This window comes from Oenanthe melanoleuca, chromosome 3 (genome assembly GCF_029582105.1).
Source record: "Oenanthe melanoleuca isolate GR-GAL-2019-014 chromosome 3, OMel1.0, whole genome shotgun sequence".
Taxonomy (NCBI): domain Eukaryota; kingdom Metazoa; phylum Chordata; class Aves; order Passeriformes; family Muscicapidae; genus Oenanthe; species Oenanthe melanoleuca.
The window spans coordinates 82764767-82780740 of record NC_079336.1 but is presented as its reverse complement, the minus strand read 5'-3'; the positions used below and the strand labels follow the sequence as shown (position 1 = coordinate 82780740).

At 45.7% G+C, this 15974-nt stretch overlaps 1 protein-coding gene across 3 annotated transcripts in view; it reads left to right on the top strand.

Annotated features, from left to right (window-relative positions):
* The window catches only part of TTC7A (tetratricopeptide repeat domain 7A), a 169877-nt gene extending 155887 nt beyond the window's left edge, over window positions 1-13990 (top strand). For all 3 annotated transcript variants that reach the window (XM_056488737.1, XM_056488736.1, XM_056488738.1), the window contains one exon: window positions 8348-13990. In XM_056488737.1, coding sequence (XP_056344712.1) covers window positions 8348-8569 — 222 coding nt within the window. In that variant the 3' untranslated portion in view covers window positions 8570-13990. The remainder of the gene's footprint in view (window positions 1-8347) is intronic.
* Window positions 13991-15974: the final 1984 nt, after the last annotated feature.

Here is a 15974-nt window from a genome sequence, read left to right as displayed (position 1 = left end):
ACAAATGGGAAATATGAAAACATCACAGCTCTCCAGTGTTGCTGGAACTTCCGTTTATGTTAATGTTATGTGCAGTATTTGTCAAGTCTTTACCTTCTCAAGGAGTTTCTTCATTCATTCTCTTTTGAGCATGCAACAGAAAATGCAAACTGTAAGTCAACAAATTCTCTTTGTACATGGAGGTTTGTGGTTTAGGAGAGATTCTGTGTTAAGAGGCAATGAGGAAGCATACTCCTTGTGGGATCAGAGGCACTGGCTGGACCTCAGCAGTGTGTTCCTGCCCAGCTCGCTGTGTTTCCCAGCAGCTCAGCTGAGCTTAGCGCTCAGCTGCGATGCTGCACAGCTCTGGCTGTAGTTGTGTGGAGGATATCATTAATCACATGCTATCCCAGAGACTGCCAGTAGTGGAAAACGAAGCAAATTAAGATATTTTAAATACCTCGGCTCTCCTTTCAGAAGACATCTGCTGTAATCTGCGTTGGCATGCTGTGTGCTTCTGTCAGCGTGTCTTCGCTGTGCTGTGCCCCTCCTCAGTGCCATACCAAATGCAACACTTGCTCTGGCCATAAGGTCTGTGGGACTGAGGCTCAGAGACCCTCAGCAGAGCTGAGGCTGTTGTCTGTGAGAACCTGTTCATGACTCATGCACTCAGACAAGATGTACTCTGTTTGCAGAGGAGAGGATAACATGCATGAGAAATGCGCACATCAGCTCCTCCTTTGTTGCAAAGCAGTGCATTAAAAAATGGGGAAAGTTCCAGCATTGGCACTGGAGGGAACTCTAAGAAAACAGTAATTCCCTATTCCTCAGCCATAGCACACTGTGGACACTCAGATTAATTGTGTGTCCAATTCTTAAGCCTAGACGTTCCCCAGCTATCTGCAGCAACATCTTGTTAGGTGCAACAAAACATAGGCACCTGCTTAGTATCAAAATAAAGGCAGAGTTTTTGCCCCCCTGGAGCAATGGTGGTGCTTAACAGCTGCCCTACCCTCTTAAAAACATTTGCTAGAACTTAGCATGTACTCCCTGGGCACAAGAGAGGCCTAAGTTCTCAAGCCTCCTTAGCCTGAGAACACTTAAACCTAGGACTTTGCTTCCCAAAGCTTATTCCTTGACCCTGTCCCTGCTGTCAGAATTGTTCCCGAGTAATGACAAATTATTCAATGTGAAATGTATTAGCAGCCAGTGGAGCACAGCTATTACTTTCTAGTCGAGTGCTTTAGCCAGCAGGTTACCTGCTGTTCTTCAACATCCTGCATGTCTGTTACATTCCTCTTCTCTCTTTGCTGATGGTTATCAGTTTCAGTTCTGCACAGATTTTGAAATACTTGGATATATTTAGGTTGAATGTCACTAATTTCAACAAGGCTTTCTGCCAGGGAAGCCAGTAAAGTGCATAGCAGAATCGAGACCTTGTGTTATAAATTATGTGTTCTGAATTGTTACTTATGATTAGTTTAGAAGCTTCTTTTGGTGTATATTTTTACAGACAACACCATAAGCCTGAGTCGTAGTTGCATCTCCTGTGTTCTCTATTGCAGCATTACTGTGACAACTACCAAGATCAGGGCTGGGAGAAATCTTTCCTTCCCTAGGAAAAGAGACTGTGAAACAAATACTGGATTTAATTACTCTCAGATATGTGGTTGAGGAATTCTGTTAAGTTTCCTTGCTTCCTGCTTCATCTCCATGTAAGTCTCAGCAAAGGAAGAACTGTCTAGAGAATATTCAGCATGCAGCAAACGATTCTGCTTTGCATGAAGCTTAAGTGACGACAATCCAACAAGGCAGAAAAACTCTTCATTCTCCCTAGGCTTGTATGAGCCTCCCTGTGAAGAGATCAGAGCCTCCTGGTTTGAAATGCTGCCTTAGGGTTTGCTTTTTATGTCAATAAATGTTTTATCACGTTTAAGCTTCAAACACGGTGGAAACATCCCTGCTAACATTTGATGAGCTCAGATGGAGACAGCAGGGCTGGGAGAGGGCAGTGTGCAGCAGGGCACAGCGCTTCCCTTCTGCGGCAGGGGGGCCGTGGCCTCACGGGGGCCTGGGCGAGATGCTGCCTTTCCAATTACTCACTGCCTTGGAAAACACACTGGAAGCTAAGGGAGGGGATGTCCCTCTCTTCAGGACTTCACCACTTTTGGTCTTGTCTTTCTTTTGCCTTTTCTTCTCTCCCTGCAAGCGCTACCTCACCGTGATTGATTAAGCATTTCCATGTGCCCAGGTCTCTGGTGGGCTTGAGTTGTCACTGTTTTCATGCTCAGGCAGTCTGTCTCTCCTGATACCTCCTTGCAGTCTCATTGCTTCCCTTCCCTCACACTCTCTGTAGCACACGAAGAGGCTGCAGTGAAGTTTAAACAACAAAGGCAATGCTTCCTTTTGTGCCTGCAGTGCTGGAGCTGAAGTCTCCAGGCTGAGCCTACCGAGTTAAAACCCACAGGCAGTGCACAAGGGCTACAAATTGTGATGCAGTCTTGGTTTTTTTTTGCTTTTCCCAGCACTTGCCAGCTCCCCCTCACCAGTGCTGTTCCTTCATTTCTCCTTTCCACATTCTGTGTTTTGCAGTGGCCCTGCCTGCCTTCCCTCTCCTCCCATCTCCTTCCCCTCCTCTGCTTTATCAAATGCAGCACTTCAGCGTCACTGACTGACAGGGGATGCAGCAGCTTGGGCAGAGGTGATGGAGGGGGGAGGGAATAGGAGGAAAAGCTGCTCTCAACAAAGGCGAGAGCAGAAACACTGAAAGACAAGCTTTCTCCCAGAATTGAATCCCAGTCATCCTTTGTTAGGGCAAGAAATGAAGATGTGGTTTCTAACTCGGTTCAGTGAGAGGACCCTGATTGCTCCCTGTACTCCTACAGTGCCTTTTCAGAAAACAGAGCTCAAATGTATAGCTCAGGTTCACCACAGCCTGGACTGAATCAGCAAAATGGGTGATTAGCTACCCCACGCTGCCAGGCACTGCGTGGCTAAGTGACAGTGGAACAAAAACTCACTGCACTGCTCACAGCTAAAAAAAATCCTGGTTCTTCAGAGGTGGAGAGGGTTGTGAATGCAAGGGGAAAGAATCACAGAGCAACTGGCTGCTTATATGTCTCTCTTTATTCTGGGAGACCTAGGATTTCCAGGGTTAATCTTTGCCATTTTCCAAAAGTACACTGATATTTTATGGTTTATTCAACAGATTTTGCTTACAACTTACTCTGATTGCTAAATAATTACAGAAGCGTGTGGTGCCCTGTAGCAGTGCGGATTTTTCTGTTACATGAGACTGTTATCACCAAATGCCAAATGCATCTTGAAAGGCTTTTTGTAGGGTTCTGCTGAATAAGCACACTCTGGAACGATCACTTTTCTGCAGCATGCCCTGCATTTGCCAGCTGCTGATTACCCTCCTGCTCACCACAAGTGGCATGTCCACACATTGCAGATTGGACTAGGCAGTAAGGATGCTGCATTTACCTGGAAATTAATTAAATAATGTACTTAAGGAAGCCCAGCAGCAAAGTCTGATTCATTCTGGAAACTTCTTGGGGCATTCAGACAATAATAGCAGAAATGTTCTGCTAAATGCAGACAAGCATCAGAGACAACCTCACTTTGGAATTAGTCTCATGAAAAGACAGTAAGAATTTGCATTTAATGTGATTATTAAAATCCATTTGTAAAGGGTAGAGTCTAGTCCACCTATACAAATTCTCCAAAAATGAGATGACCTTGCAAATACAACAAAAAGCAACTTTCCAGGAATGAAATGAAATGTTTTTCTGGACATCTCTTTCCAATACAATCCCTAAAGGAAAGAACTAGCTAATCTGTGCTACCTATTTGGAAGGAGACAACTCCCTGCAGCTCATCAGGTGTTTGAACTAAACATTTGCAAAGGAAGTTTTGATTTTCATTACTAAAAATAAACTCCAGCTTGTACGTGAGGCTTATTTTGTAGTCTTCCACAATGTCTTTCCTGCACTATTTTCTGGGAATTTTATGGGCTTACATTTGAAGAGGTTTTGTCAAACTCTAAGGAAATAAAGGCACAGGTAGAAATTTCACAGCCTTCTAAAAGTGACATTTCAAGCGTGGCTTATGCTCACTTTCTTTATTAGTGAAAATTGAAAGTAAGTCACTTTTTTTCACGTCTAACTTAAATTGAAATACGGCTCTCCTATTCTAAACAAAAATAGCCTCACTCAAGTATCAGTTACTAAGTATCACATCACTGAAGGCAAGGGAGTCCAGTCCAGTGTCACCATAGAAGTGGTTTAGGTTTTGTTTGTTTTGCATGCAGACGAGGTCAAAAATACCTTTGAAAAAGCTTCCCATAGGCACCCTCTGTTCCCTGAAATTAAAACCCATCAGTTCAGGAGTCCAGCTGTCAGCATAAGGCGCAGTAAATCAGCAGAGCAGATTCGTGTCCCCGTGGTGCCCTGCTGGACTGTCCCGGTCGCTGTGCCGCAGCCCTTTCACCTTGGGTGAGCTGCTGCCAGAGCTCCCAGCGCTCTCTACGGCTGCCTCGTCCTCTCCCTCACCTCTGTGCCTTTGCTTGCAGCACCCAGGTGCATCTTCAGAGCTCAAGAGGAAACCCAATTCATTGGTGGAGGTTACCCCCAGACCTGGAGTGAGTGAGTGAATTCCCATTCCAGCTGTGCAGCTGCATTGGTGCAAGCAGAACATGAAATGCTTGTGCGTGGCTGACATGGGGCTGCAGGAGCTTGAAGGAAAAATTATTCCCACTCACCTTCTGAGTTGGTTTGGGATTTTTTTTTACTATTTTTAATTTGCTGGAGTTTAAAAATAAGCCTGTCCTCATTGCTCCTTAGAGTCTGACTCAGTACCAGCACCACTGACAGAGAGGGCCATACTTAAAGGTACTTGTCATCTCTGGGAGGAAAATCACTGGGCAAAACCAGAAGTGCCAGTGCTAGCCAGGAGGTGGCAGAGGAGTCAGGCTACCTTGTACACCAGTTTCAGCATTGTTTTGGCAAAAAGACAAATAGAAACTGAGGAAAGACAACAAAACCCAGTCCCACCCCCCATCTTCAGGAATAAGAGGATGAAACCCTTAATCACATTCCTGCTTGTATTTATACTAATTGCTCATCTTCCTGTGATCTGACTTTATGAAATTATGCATGCACACCAAGCAGATGAGTTTCCATAGAAACTCAGGAGCTGAACTTTCATTAGAAAAATCTTTTTTAAAAAAATCTTCGAGATAAAAATGCAAATTGCCTGTCAGTGGGTGGCTTTCTGAATTTAGGTATCACTTTTTTTCTTTTGCACTCTAGGCAGGTTCCAAGTGGACCTACATAGCAACAACATGCAGGCATTGTTTATAGCAAGCCAGACTCCATGGGGAAATGAGAAATTCGGTAGCAAGGAGAAGCTCTCAAGTGCAAATACCTCAGAGAAACAAAAACTCAAGTGCTCAGTGCTGCATCTTCCTGAGGCTTGAGGTTTGTGCAGCCTCCAGCTCTCAAAACGCTTGTGGTTTGCAAGGAGCGGTGCGGGGAGGAGGGGAGAGAGGAAATGCAAAGCCAGAAACTCTCCTGCACACAGAATTAATGATGTTCAACCTGTCCTTTAAACATCAGCAGCATATTTGTGCCGCTTCAGCTAAGCCTTGCTAAAAGGCTGACACCATCTGTCACAGCTCTCTCTGGGCAGAGGAGTCGGTCTCTGTGCTGGGGCTGGGGAGCATTGGCAGACTTGGGTTGGCCAAACCCCAGCCTGCTCTTGGGCTGAGGCCTGGAGCTCAGTGTCCTGTGCCCACGCTGCATGGAAGTCCAGGTACATGTGCAGGACAGGACGTGGGGCTGTTCTGCATCACAAGGGGGAAGCAGGATGCTGGCATGCCTGGGAAGGGCATGGACCTGGGCAGCATTTGGCAGCAGCAATTGTGCATGTAAGCAAGGAGGAGGTGAAAATCTCAAACTCCTTTAGCAAATGTTTCCTCCAAAAGCATAGCAGTTTTTCACTTCTGCAGTATATTGCAGCATCAACAGGAGGCCTTCCCCTGGCTTTGGGGAGCCTGGAATAGCTCTCTCCAAGGGTTCACAGATGTTCTGTCAGCTAAACTGGCAAGCTTGAAAGCACTGAATACCAAAGAGGAAATTTTCACATGAGCTGCACTTCTGGTGGACATCTGCCCCCGGTGGGCACAGCATCTGGGTGTGCAGAACCCAGTGCTCCTGCTGGCCTCCAGCACAGGCACAGCCAACATGGGAGCCACGGCAGGGATCCACAGCAGGCTCTGTTCCTGAGCAGCAAGGGTGCTGGGCATGCAGGGGAGCTGCGTGCACGAGCAGTTTACGATGAGGTGGATTTCACTGCAGCATTGTTGAGAGGCGCGAGATGTCAGCCGGGCAGGGAATTCCCCTCCTCGTTGGAGAAGGATGACAGGCAGCAGCTGCACGGGCTCGCTGGCCCCTGTGCCTCCAGGGCCAGCAGCCCTCTGAGAGCACTGGATGCTGCTGTGTCAGGGTGAGGACAGCGCTGGGGCCCCGGCCACCAGAGAGCACAATCGGCTCTGCTGGGTCAGCACAACAGGAAGAGATTTTAGGAAGAGTGGGTTTGTGGTCGAGTACAAACTCGAGCTGAGATAGCTCCTGTCTGTTCTTGGCTCAGCAGCAGATTTGCTATGGCCACACTACTTGCCCTTTCTACGTCTCATTATCCCTGTCAAGCGGGTGACTCAAATTATAATTGCACAAATTCCTTCCAGTCTGTCGTTACGTGCCTGCAGTTATCTCCAGGCAGCTACCTCCAGGGGAACCAGCCTCTCCCACCAGGGAACCTCTGTGCCACGTATGCTGCTCCCAAGGGGATTGTAAGATCAGACCCTGTTGCCTTGTCATTCTCCTACATAGAGAGGAACCTACAGCTCCATCTCTAAATGATCAGATTTGATACCAAGTTGATTATTCAGGTCAAGGTTATTGGGCAGGAAAGAGGCAGTGAAGCTTTTCATAGCACCGCCAATATTTGATTAAATGGATGTTACTTAATCTTTTTCTCAGGCAAATTAATGTGTTTCTGTAGGTATTAGTACTATCACTGGCCTTAAGGATGTTGATGTACTCTGTGTTTAATGGCACTTTTGTAAACGCAGACAAAACAAAAACAAGAAAAAAATCCTCACTGTTTCTAAAAGCATCACCATTCTTTCATCAGAAATTTACTTGGGTTCTAGTTGTGAGAGATTACAGGTTTCTTACATCTTTCCACATGCACTAAAGGCAATAGATTAAGTTAATGCTTTTCCTTATATATATATGCATTCACCTACCTACTGCATAGGTGGAAAAGCCTGAAGTCAGGCAGTGATCTCACTTGCTAGCATTTCCATGGGTGAGTGCAGGCAGAGGGCATGCTGAGCTTGGCAGGTGACATGGCAGTGCTGGCTGCTTCTTCCAGAAGCCACACCTGGATGAAGCTGGTGGAAGGTTCATCCTGGTGTGTGCACCTTCAGGACGAAGCAGAGGAATGCCCACGAATATTCTGTAGCCTGCAGAGCCCATCTGGCCATCTGGGCTCGGTGTGGTTGGCTGCTGTGTAATTAACAGGGACCCTGGCTCATTAGGTGCTTTGTGGGTTCAGACACATCCATGAGAGCCCTATAGGAAAACATGTTCTTCCTAACAGTTTTTTCATCCTCCCCCTCCCGTTCCTTCCAGATGGTTACACCCACTTGTGTCTTTTCTTACCCTAAGGACAGCTTTTTAAACAAGGTTCCTCCATCCTTCTCCTCCCCCACACTGCTTTTGGATCTTTAGGATTGAAGTGCAGGAGGACAAAGCTGTTATATCCCATGCTGGTACGTACAGCCTGCCCATAGAAGCCTGGAAGGAGACCACATCCCTCTGCACCCGGTTTGTTGAGAAGAAATATCTCAGTGTGGTCAGGATGTAGGAGATGAGAGACTTTACCTCAGCCTCAGCTGGATATTGCATATATGCAGGAATGAATTCAGATACTGGCTGCAGTCGAATCTGTGTATATTTTCTGGGCATGGAGAGAGGGATGCTTAAAGGGCCTGTAACCTTTCTTCTGTATAGTATCAGTAAACACTCTCCCAGTAACACACAGCAGGAACACTTGCAGAGCTGAATCTGAATCTGCTTTAAAAAAATACTTTCACAATTGCTTTTCAAAGTGTGCATCACTATCAAAAAACACAGAACTTAACAACTGATCACTTTTATTCTTCAGAAATGGGTGGAGATGCCCCCTCCATAGGATTCCTGTGCCTGCACTCATGGGGTGCCTTGTTGAAACTTGGGATGCTCCATTTCTTCCTCTCTTCTGCTCTGTTGTTAACTGCTCATCACTTGTTTGTTGACAGGGCCTGGTGCTGAACAGACTTGGGCGGAGGGAGCTGGCCCAGAAGGTCCTCAGAGATGCCATCCGGATCCAGACCACCAGCCACATTGCCTGGAACGGCCTGGGAGAGGTCTTGCAAGCTCAGGGGAAAAACGAAGCAGCCATCGAATGTTTCCTCACTGCCCTGGACCTTGAATCCAGCAGTCCTGTCATTCCGTTCACCGTCATACCCAGGCAGCTCTGAAGCTTTTCCCTGCAGATATGCACTTTCTTTGCATGGACAGACACCAAAACCAAGCAGACAAACAAAGAGAAAGCCCAACAAAAAAGTGCCATTGTGACCTGGATCTGGGCTAAGTAATTCCAGGATGGGGCTCAGGTCTACAGGCTTAGCTTAGACAAGCCAAACTGTAGAAGAATTTGCAATAGGCAGAATCAGAGAATGCCTTTTTCTTCACAGGTGCCTGTCTAACCTCCTGTTCAAGTTAATAGCAAAGGCTTATTTCCAAGTGTTGGTTCAAGGTGACTGGTAAAAAGACCGTGCTAGGGTACAGCTGTTCAAAGCACTTGCACCTTTCAGTGTTCATTGAAGATAAAACCCCCAAGCCCTGAATTAAAGCTCAGACCTGCTCTAAATAGGAGTAAATTCACCAACCAACTTGTTAAGTTGTGTTTAAATATGTGACTGTCTCCCCACAGATCTGACAGGACAAGAATGACAATTGCACCAAATAGACATGCAATATATGCTGTTTACAAAATTATTTCATCTATTTTGATAATCCTTTTTCCTGCCTTGCTTTTATATACTGTATATGCTCACTACATTTAGTGTAGCACTTGCCTAGACCAATTTAAATTAAAAATACTTTTTAAAAAATAAAGCTGCTATTGCAGTATAATTCACAAAAGCAGAAAGACCAAAGACCAAATCAGTTCACACTTGGAGTAGTATTAAAAACATATAAATTATCTCCACTTACATATTTATTGAAAGGCCTTACGTGAAGTAACTAATTATAGTCTCTGAGCTTCATTCTTATTAATCACCTATTGCATCAGTTTAGTGAGGAATATAGTGTTTACCAGTATATAGTGACTGAACTCTGTGCCCTACTGCATTACCATTCCTGGCACAAAACATTTTCATATCCTTTTTTTGATGATGCAAAAGAAGGCAGCGGTTTTTAAAGGGAAAGTGTGCTAAAGGCAGTATGTGTGTATATGAATTGCTTCTTCCTTAGAACTACATCTTTGGATTGTCCACAGAAATTTCACATTAGAGGTATAGAGTTAAGCTTTCTGTGGCATCATTTTGCATCTCCTATCAGATGTAATAGTGAGGAGCCTCTGATGCACACAGCCTGGCTGGCACGGCCAGGGAGGGGACACAGCTGGCACAGCTCCTGCTGAGCTGCTCCTCAGCTCTGTGTGACCTCCCTAAGGCCTTGGCAGTGAGGTGTCACACGAGAACCAGCCCTTGGGACCAAGGTAAAGATGATGCAGGAATTTGCTGCACTTCCTACAAAAAAAAGTAAAAAAAGGTTGGGGCTTTGCACCCATCTTTGTCCAAAGAAGATTTGTGACTATTTCATAAGTAAGTTTGCACTAAAGCACACTTTGTACTATAATTGTGCCCAGTATTGTGATCCACAACTAGTTTGCTCTGGAAATAATAATATCCTCAGGCAATAAATAAGATGGGGTTGTTTCTTACAGAGCCTGAGGCTCTGGCAGCAGACTTGAAGTCGGTGTTGTTTACAGTTATTTGGAATCTGCAGGCTAATGGAGAGCTGGGCCCTTGTGCTGCTCCCAGCCCACTCCATCAGAGAGCTCCCGCCCCCAGCCTTCCCTCCCAATGCCTGCACCAAGAGAAGCACTCTGCTCTCAGGTTCCTCGCAGCAGCCTGCTGCACTCCCAGGCCAATAGTTTTATTTTTTCCACTTAAATGATGCAGATGCAATAGCCCAGCTTATTTATCTATTCACTGAGGGATTCCAGATCTGATCTAGGCTGATTTCACTCCAGGTGGAAGCAGCTCAGCCGTGAAAGGTGCTCAGCCCATGGGTTCTCTGGCTTTCCAGTGCCACACAGGCACCCAAATGGACTTTTTTAGGCCAGGGCAGGTTTCCAAGGAGACGGTGTTCCCTGGCTGCATTTCGAGCAGCAGCAGAGGAAGGAGTAGGTGTTGAAGCACCAGAATTAAAGGAGTTTCATGAAGACAAAAAGATGCAGCTGAGACACGTTTTGCTGAGAAGGATGCTATGAAGTCGGCTGGCTCTGCACTGCAGGGGGGAGAGAGGGAAGCGGGGGGAGAGATGCTGTTGTTGACATAGTATGTAAATTGTTACCCAGGTGTTTTAAACCCAGTCCCACAGTCAGATGCAATCTGACAATAGACTTAAGCAGAGATATATTTTGATAGATAGACAGATACTATATTCTGGTGTTTGTTCTGCTCCACAGTTCCCAGGGTGAGAGGAACCTTGTGTGTAGGACACAAAAGAGGAGTCGGTGTGGTCGCACGTCGCTGCTCCCTTGTGCAATGTATATTTGCAGAGCACTGCCATAGCAACTCCTGTGTACTGGGCAGCTTTGGAGTGCGAGCTGTGCATCCACCTCAGCGGCCGAGGAGCTGCTTGGAGAGGTCTGTAGTGTAGCTGCTGTGTGACCTGGCAGGAGGGTGCCTGTTTCCCAGCAGCAGCTGAAAAGCAAACACTCACAGATCCATTTGCTTCTGCACGCGCAGCTTGTAAACAGCCACCGGCCCATCACGTTTTTGTGATCAGGCAAACTTCATCCTGATGATAATCAGACTTGCCACAGCACTCATCTCCCTGGAAGAGGACAAACATTCATGGATGCTCTGAGTGCATCAACAAGTTGGATGTTGCCAGGGTGGTCCCATCTTGTGTGCCTTAATGAGTGTTGCTGGCATTGGAATCTCAATCCTAAGAGCCTCTGCTCTGTGTGTGGTAGGGGAGATTACATGAGCAAAGGCCATCAGAATCAGAGAGGTATGGTACCCTCTACCAGCTCACCACACCACAGCCCCTGCAACAATTGCAAAGTACTTTGCATGCATACTGGACTCAATGCCGAGATTTCCTGCATGCTTCCCAGAGGATGCAAAGTACCTCTTGGCTGGAAGGGTGTTGTACTGGCTTGAAATGCTCTGTTCTATGCAGGAAAGAGAGTGGTTGTTGCAGACTTACAAGTACTTTGGGGGTAAATCCCCCAGCTGTATTTGTTAATTGTGCTCACCAAAACAGAAGTCTTCCCAAACTTACATGCTACCTCTTTCACTCAGCATGGATTTTGTTCACACTTCCAGATACAGAAAAATAAAGACAACTGCTTCAGACAAGCCTAGGTAGTGTAGTATTTATTTAGATAGCAATGTTGATAAAATCTGATAATCTTACTTCCCTGGGCTCAATAATAAGTGTGGTAGGGAGCTTGACATGCTTAATGCTCAAGGTTTGAGATTTAAGAGGACAAGATTTACATCCCATCTCTTGTATTATTATTACAGATCATAAGTAATGGAAGTTTGGGGAACAAAAACTTCAGAGAACCAATTCTGCAAGTTTTAGCACTGACTTGAGTCTGAACAGTTTTCTCATTCATTAGTTTTGAAAGGAAGATAAAAAGCCCACATTTTTGCCTAAAGTATCACATTCCTCTTGTTCCACCACAAGGTTCTTTTCCATTTTTTTGGCAGAGTGCATGCAAAAAGAAAAAATAGTTACCTTCTGTTTTCCTGTTGTGCAGTAAAGGAGTAGTATGTGCCGTTGCCTTTGACCAGCAAGGAGGATTGTATATTGTAACAAAAATGACTCTCCTCCAGGGTAAGAGAAGGAGAAGCCCACAGGCCAGGGAGCAGCTCCCCTCCCTGCCCGATCCCGTGTACAGTGTCATTAGCACCACTGGAGCAGTAGGTAGAGCACTGCCAGCTGAGGGGCTGCCCACCCTGAGCTGCTCCACGCAGAGCAGAGCAGAGCAGAGCAGAGCTGCCGATCCTGCGCCTCGCAAGGACCCCGGCCGTTTCCATTGGAAACACTTGGTGCTGCTGATTAGCACAGTGCTTCAGAAGTGCTAATTATCTTTTCTTGGTAATGACTAATAAATCCAAATGGAGAACAGTCCTGGAGGGTGTTTACTTTAAAATTCACTGGCTGGGTACCAAAGCAGGCACAGCACTGGCTGCTGCAGTTTGAATTACAGTTATTTTGTCCAAAAAATGTTCCGTTTTCAGAGTGTCTTGGTAAAGAATGAGTTTGGCTAGTTTGTATTTCTTTTTAATGACAGCAGAGTGGGAAACAATCCTTTTTAGTGAAAAGACATCATTGCCATGATCTTTTTTCAGCCAAACCAAGAGAGATTAGATAGTTGCTGTTCAGCCTACAAGAGGAAGGCTTCCCAAAGCAACTGTGCTGCGGCAATAATTCCCTCTGACTCAATTGTATTACAGGCATATTTGACAATTATGCAATGGGCATGTGGAGCTGCGGCGCCTCTCCCTGCTTGTTTGGCTGAGGGGGGCTGCTGTGTGCCCAGAGGGACAGCTGTGGCACCCATCTGGGTGTCCCACAGCACTGCCCTGGCGCCTGCCACCTGCAGGGTGGCTGCTGCCACCAGCCCAGTGGCTCTTGGTACTTGTGCTGGTTCAGTCACCTCAGACTGCTCCCTAGGCCTGGCTCCAAGGGATGGTTTCCTTCCTGCTGAGTTGTTCAGTGCTGCAGGATATCATGGTCAGATAGAAGGTGGTTTTCCCAGAAATGGGAAGCTGAACGGTCCATCCGTCAGTGATGCTGGCAGGAGGGGAGGTAACCACTGACCCAGCAGTTGCCAAGATGGTTCCTCCAACTTTGCTTCTGATGAACTGGCTTGTGCCTTCAGCTCCAGAAAACCAAATACTGAAAGATGCAGCTCGATTTCCCACAGACATGCCAGCCAGTGGCTGTGTCATTGTCCCACTGATGGGGATGCAGCACTGCGCCATTGCGTAGCAGCCCGTGATGATGGAAGTGAAGAACCTCCCTGAGGTGCTCAGAGAGGTGCTCAGCTTCTGCACATCCAGGCATGTCCTACCTGCCACTCTGATACTGTTGTCATGGGTGTCACAATCAGTTTTCCATGTAACTTACCTTTTTTGTCATCATAAGGTACTTCCACCGAATTTAATAAAATCGACCCTGTGGAAAACAAAAAAATGCTCCTTATATTTTCTGCTAATATTATTCATGCCACGGATGCTTCAAGCATTATGAAATGTCCAGTTGTCACATTAACTGGAACCCAGTGTGCCTAGGAGTTACCAGTTGCAAACGGTATTTTGGCCTACCCTGTAGTTCGTGGGAAAAACGAGAGTGAGCATGCAGGCAGCATGCCTTCAGAGAGGAACAGAGCCAGGAAAGTGGAGCAATGTAGCTTCAGATGTTTGGATTTGTGGAGATTTAAGCGAACATCATGCTTTTCTTGTGCCTCATCCAGTAAAAATAAACAAAGGTAATGTGAAAAAATCTGACATCGAGGTAATATGCAAATACTGTGCTGTCAAGTTTAGGGACTCGCCTTACTTGGCCACAATACCATTAATCATCTTTTTGCTACAAACTGTTACTCCTGTGGTTATTTGGAAATAAAATGTCTCCATTCAAGAGCTTGCAGAGCTTTCTGTGCATTTACACATTAATCTTTTGGGCAGGTTTCAAGAGGGCCTGCTTAAAAAGTCCATCCCTTAGTTTCATACTCAAATGAGATTAAGGATGAGGTTTTTGAAGAACATTTCTTCATAACTGTGGCTGCTTTGGTTTATGAGTGTACTCAGCATAACTCAAGCAGAACAAGGTTCCTCTGTGGCAATAACATATTTAAGTCCTTCAGCTGCTCATACGGTCTTAAAAATTGAAAATTGAATAAAATACTGGCTCTGACTTTTCCCCCATCTTTCTCTTGATACAGAGAGGGAACAAAACACTGGTGTGGGAGAGGGGGGAGAAGGCTCCCATGTTCCCTCCAAGCAGGAGCCAACTGGAGGCCTGCAACCTAACCCCAGCAAAAGCTGGAGAATTTAATTGTTCAGTCCCCTCTAGGGAAGGCCACTCACCTTTGCTGGTACTTAATGCTGGTACATTGCCTGGTACCCTCTTTGCATCACACAGACATTTAATAATCCCCTTCTGTTCAAATAGGAAGAAAATAAGCCTTTTTGCCCCTCATTTTTGCTGGAAGGAGCTCCAGTTGGTTTGGGAGCTCCACCTTTAATACAGAATCACTTCTTCCTTGCAGAGAACCAAGTCACATTTCAGTGATAATTTTGACACGATACTCTTGAAAGGTCATTAAGAATAATTTCATAAATGTGAATAATTTATTATATATTTTATATAATTTTAAATAATTGATTCATACCTCCACTTCTTTCTGCACCAGAATGTTCAGATACATATAATATATTCCTGCTTCATGTGAGGTCCAGATACTTTGTAATTCCTGATATTTAGCAGTCCCATAAACTTCCCAAGGGAAGAGATGAGAAGCATCACTGCTTCCCAGATGCTCTCTTCCATGACAGTCTCTGGCTATCAGATTTTTGTGGAGTCACAGAAACACCATCATTTACTTTGTCTTTAACCACATCCCTCAGGAAATGTCACATCCCAGTCAGACGTGCCTGAACCAGTCTTTGCAACAAAGGAAAAATAACCTCCTGCTCTTTAAAGACTGGTGTTAGAGAAAATAGACTTGGGCAACCCTGGCTTATTGCATTGCCATTAGCAGCCACGAGAGCATTTAAGTGAGCTGTGGCTGTCAGGCCAGTTTCCTGTGCTGTGCTGTCTCCAAAAAAAAGAGCAGCATCTCACAGCCAAAACATCCCTGCAGATCCATCAGCTCAAGGGCAAGATTCAAAGGCTTGCTCAATGCTCCAACTTAAGCAAGTGCTAAACAGTGGAGGAAAAAATCCTTGCAGGTCGTGTCCCTGAGTGTCAGAGCTGCAACTTTCAGGTCTGATCCCATTTAGAGCTGATGTAGCTGCTGTGATCATCTGGCTAATGGAGGAGGAGAAGCAGGTAGGCAGAACATCTGAATTTTCTACAGCAAACATTTAAACATTGCCACATGGCCTAAAAAAGCAAAAGAGCAATAAAAACTCTAAAACAGGAAGTGTTTTCCTTACTGAGGAGCTGTCACAGAGGCAAAGCCCAGCTTCACCAGCTTTTCTGACAGAAACATGCAAAAACCTCAGTCTGTGAGAGTAAGAGCAGCCTGCTGACTGCAGAGACCTCTCTGATCCTCAATTCTGCCTCTTCCCTGCCCCAGAGACCCCAGTCCAGGCAGAGAGCACAGGACCCAGAGCCCTCCATGACATGCTTAGGGCAGATGCCAGTTCTGTGCCTCTCCAACAGCACAGTCCTCAAAGCAAATGCTTCATTACATTATGCATGACAAGTCAAACATCTTTTTTTATAATGTAGTTGTTTATGATATTGTAGCTATGTCTGGAAACCAGGATGTTTGTGAATGAATCAGCAATAATTTTCCCTGTATTTTGTTGTCCAGTGAGAGGGGCTGACACACACAGTCCAGGTTTGAAGTGCTGGGTGGTGTTGTTTCAAAAGGATGGGAGTTAAGGATCAAGCGAT